At 38.6% G+C, this 4,803-nt stretch overlaps 1 protein-coding gene across 1 annotated transcript in view; it reads right to left on the bottom strand.

Annotated features, from left to right (window-relative positions):
* Nucleotides 1-891: 891 nt before the first annotated feature.
* LOC144615389 (EF-hand calcium-binding domain-containing protein 13-like) overlaps nt 892-4,803 on the bottom strand; it is a 60,481-nt gene continuing 56,569 nt past the window's right edge. The window contains exons 15-16 of the mRNA XM_081794805.1: nt 3,463-3,587; nt 892-957 (exon numbers count right to left, since the gene is read on the bottom strand). Of these exons, the coding sequence (XP_081650931.1) occupies nt 892-957; nt 3,463-3,587 (191 nt within the window). The remainder of the gene's footprint in view (nt 958-3,462; nt 3,588-4,803) is intronic.

Genomic DNA, 4,803 nt, shown 5'->3' with positions numbered 1-4,803 from the left:
TAGCTGTGTCACTGAGAAAAAAAAAAAAAGAGCAAAAACGTGCTTCAACAGCAGAAATAAGAGTACATTGTTCACTTTCACTTAATGGGCTTGAGTTGCATAAAAGAACTTTACATGAAATTACTAGTAGTTTTAAAAACCATTGTGTAGGGGCGCCTGGGTGGCGCAGTCGGTTAAACGTCCGACTTCAGCCAGGTCACGATCTCGCGGTCCGTGAGTTCGAGCCCCGCGTCAGGCTCTGGGCTGATGGCTCGGAGCCTGGAGCCTGTTTCTGATTCTGTGTCTCCCTCTCTCTCTGCCCCTCCCCCGTTCATGCTCTGTCTCTCTCTGTCCCAAAAATAAATAAAAAATGTTGAAAAAAAAAAAAAAAAACAAAAAAAACAAAAAAAACCATTGTGTATTGTAACAGCTAGCAGTTACTGAACACTAAGTGCTGGAGACTCTTCTGAGTACTTCTACTTTACCTACTTAAGTCTATTATTACCTATAATAATTCCAAGATAGGCATTATTATCCCCATTTTTCAGATGAAGGAATTGAGGTTAGTGAGATTTAAAAAAAAAATTTAATGTTTATTTATTTTTGAGAGAGACAGACAGACAGACAGACCACGAGCGGGGAAGGGTCAGAGAGAGACAAAGATGCAGAATCTGAAGCAGGCTCCGGGTTCGGAGCTGTCAGCACAGACTCCAACGTGGGGCTCAAACTCACTAACCGCGAAATCATGACCTGAGCTGAAGTTGGGCGCTTAACCAACTGAGCCACCCAGGCGCCCCGAGGTTTGTGAGGTTAAGTGATTTACTAAAGAATACACTGGTATTAAGTGGCAGGGCCAGGATTCAAATCCAGGCACGATATTTCCAAAGCCCATGCTCTTAACTACTGTGCCTTTCAAGTAGACGTATGTAACTGGTCAACCATGATGCCTACAGCTACATAATACTTCATATGTGGACCCTGAAATAATTGTGAAGCATTACAAAGAAGTTTACATCAAAACTTTATTGCCTTATTTCACTTAAAGTTATGTTACAGAGACAAAATAAGAAGAAGAAGAAGGTGCTGTTTCTGTAAGTCGTGCTCTTTATATTTATCTTATAGCCCCACAAATCTTGACAGCCTTGGTCACTTTCCAATGCCTTCAAACAGTTGTGGTTGTTGATGCTGTTTAATTTAATCCACATTTTACTAGCTGTTCTCAGCAGGAGGGTTGGTTTCACATAAGCTACTCCATCATAGTCAGAAGTAGAACCAGGTAACTCAAGCTTTATAGGTAAATTTGATGCCCTGCTCTGGTTGAAAATTACTGTTTAGGTTATTACTTTACTACAAAGCTATAGTGATTAAGACCATGTGGCATAAGAATAAATAAAAATCAATGGAATGGAACTGGGAGTCTAGAAATAAATCCATACATTTCTGATCAATTGATTTTTTACAAGGATGGCAAAACCATTTATTTAAGGGGGAAAAGAATGATCTTGTCAACAAATGATGCTGGGGTAACTGGCTATCTGCATGCCAAAGAATTAAAGTGGACTCCCATCTCACACCACATACAAACATTAACTCAAAATGAATCAAAGATTGAAATTAAAAGGCTAAAACTATAAAATTCTTAGAAGAAAACATTAGTATAAATCTTAATGATCTTGGATTATGTTTAGACATGATATCAAAAGAAGTGACAAAAGAAAATATAAACTGGATTTCACCCAATTTAAAAACGTTTGTGCTTCAAAGGACACCACCAAGAAAGCGAAAAGACCCATAAAATTAGAGAAAAGATTTGCAAATCATCTATCTGATAAAGCTATAGTATCCAGGACATAAGAACCCTAACAACGTGACAAATAACCCAATTTTAAAATAAGCAAAGGGTACATATCTCTAAATGGCCAGTAAACACATGTAAAGATGTTCAAAGTTATTAGCCATCAGAAAAATGCAAAACAAAACCACGGTGAGATACTTGTGAGACTAGGCTAGAATAAAAAAGACAGACAATGTAACAAGTACTGACAAGGATTTAAAAACTTTTTTTTTATTTTTTAATGTTTTTATTTATTTTTGAGACAGAGACAGAGCATGAACGGGGGAGGGGCAGAGAGAGAGAGGGAGACACAGAATCGGAAGCAGGCTCCAGGCTCTGAGCCATCAGCCCAGAGCCTGACGCGGGGCTTGAACTCACGGACCGCGAGATCATGACCTGAGCCGAAGTCGGACGCTTAACAACTGAGCCACCCAGGCACCCCAGTACTGACAAGGATTTAAAGAAATGTACAATGCTGTTGGGAATGTAAAATGGGGCAGCTGCTTTGGAAAATGTTCCAGCAGCTCCTCAAGTTGAATGTAAAGTTACCACGTGACCCAGCAGTTCCATTCCTAGGTAGGTACCTGAGAGAAATGTAAATGTACGTCCACACAAAAACCTGTACTCAAAAAAATGTACACATGTTCATAACAGCATTATTCTTAGTGGCCAAAAAAGGGAAACAACCCAAATGTCTATGAACTGATAAATGGCCAAAGAAAATGTGGTATAACCACAGAATATTATTCTACCACGAAAAGGAATAAAGTACTCATTTATGTTATAATGCAGGTGAACCTTAAAAACAGTATGCTGGGGCGCCTGGGTGGCTCAGTCGGTTGAGCGGCCGACTTCAGCTCAGGTCATGATCTCATGGTTTCGTGGGTTCGAGCCCCATATCGTGCTGACAGCTCAGAGCCTGGAGCCTGCTTCAGATTCTGTGTCTCCCTCTCTCTCTGTCCCTTCCTCGCTCTCTCTCTCTCAAAAATAAACATTAAAAATTAAAAAAAAAAAACAAACAACAGTATGCCAAATGAAAGAAGCCAGACACAAAAAGCCACAAATTATATAATTCTAGTTATATGATGTTCAAAAATCAACACAGATAGAAAGCAGACTAGTGGTTGTCAGTGGCTGGGGAGAGTGGGGAAATAAGCACTACAGGGTACAGGGGTTTTTTTGACGTGATGAAAATGTCCCAGAAGTAGAGTGTGATGGTTGCACAACTTTGTGAATATACCAAAAACCACTGAATTGAACACCTTAAAAGGATGAGATTTGGGGCTCCTGGGTGGCTCAGTCGGTTAAGCAGCCGACTTCGGCTCAGGTCATGATCTCGCGGTCCGTGAGTTCGAGCCCTGCATCAGGCTCTGTGCTGACCGCTCAGAGCCTGGAGCCTGTTTCAGATTCTGTGTCTCCCTCTCTCTCTGACCCTCCCCCGTTCATGCTGTCTCTCCCTGTCTCAAAAATAAACATTAAAAAATTTTTTTTTTTAAAAAAAGGATGAGATTTTATGGTACGTGATTTATATCTCAGTAAAAATGTACATTTGATAAATAATGCCATTGATTATAAAGGTGTTCTAATTTTAGAGATATTCAAACGTGAAGAAAAAAAGACATTTGTTTCCCCAACGCATTTAGAAATACATTGTTGGCAGGGGTGTCTGCATTTGCGGAGAGTTCTTTGGTAGGTGTTCTCTGTAGACATGGGCGTTTAGGGAAAGATGCTGGTGTTGAAATGGTTTCCCTAATTTCAAGGAGCACGAGAGGAACTTTGGGGACAAAGACCAAGCAATTGTCTTTATGCAGCAGGGGCAAAATGATGTGGTTAGGCCACAGAAATGACATGGTAGTAAGAATGATACAGGGATTAATGGCCCAAGCATTTAAAGAAACTAGATAGATGAAGCTAAGATTTCTATAAATGAAATCAATGGCCAGTCCATTTGGGTAAACCTGAAAACTCCAAAGGCCTGTCTTGAGACAGCACAGAGGGTAGTGGTCCTTCACCCAATTTCCACACCTGATTTAATTCATAGATCCAGAACCCCTTGAGTGAAGAAAAATTTATCTCCTCTTGAGGAAGGACTTTATATTAACAGCAAAGGTATTTACTGTGTATCTTCTTCGACCCTGTTTTATTTCTTTTCCCTCCTTTATAACTTTGTCCCATTTTCACTTGTTTTTTTTTTTTTTTTTTTATATCGCATAAGCTGCTTGAAATCCTTTTTGACACTATAGAGACTACAAATTAAACACTTGAAATCCATTTAGTGATTTTTTTTAAATGTGATTTCATTATCTTTATTTTACAGTCACTTCTTTAAACTGGAAGTATTCACTTACCTACGGACTCTTTGAAAGGTGGACTTCCTTTAATTCTTTCAAAGAAATCTTTTAAATTCACCTCATTATTATCCGGAAATATCAAAATCAAGCATATTGTCATTAAAACCCTGATACTCAGTCAGTACACAAAATAAAGGCTCTGATTAACAATACCTAAAATCTCATTCTACCTTATTTTCTCTCTCAAATGGCTGAAACTATTTCAATGTAATTTTTCATACTTTCAGGAACCACACCTATTGATCAGTTAATGATATTAATAGTTCACTTTTTTTGACTTCTTACTCAAAAGTAAGAACTTAAAATAACTTTTGAGTTCCTTATGTATACTAAGTATCCTTTTATGATGCTTCACATTTATTAACTAAAATATGCACAAGAATTCATTCTATAACATGCTTGATGTGCCTATCCTTAAAAGATGAAAGCAAAGAGAAATTAAATAACTTGTCTAGGTCACAAGAGCCAGAAAGTGCTCGAGGCTGTATTTGAACTAAGGCAGTCTAAGGCCAGAGGTGACAATGTTAACTATTGGGACACACACACACACACACACACACACACACACACACACACACAGGAAATAAAATGCAGTAATGTAACCACAGCAGAAAATATAGGGCTATACCTACAATGAAA

Source organism: Panthera onca, assembly GCF_046562875.1.
Source record: "Panthera onca isolate mPanOnc1 chromosome E1 unlocalized genomic scaffold, mPanOnc1 haplotype 2 h2.Chr16_ul_4, whole genome shotgun sequence".
Lineage (NCBI taxonomy): Eukaryota > Metazoa > Chordata > Mammalia > Carnivora > Felidae > Panthera > Panthera onca.
Note: the sequence above shows the minus strand (reverse complement) of the source record. Positions and strands in the feature narration are given on the sequence as shown.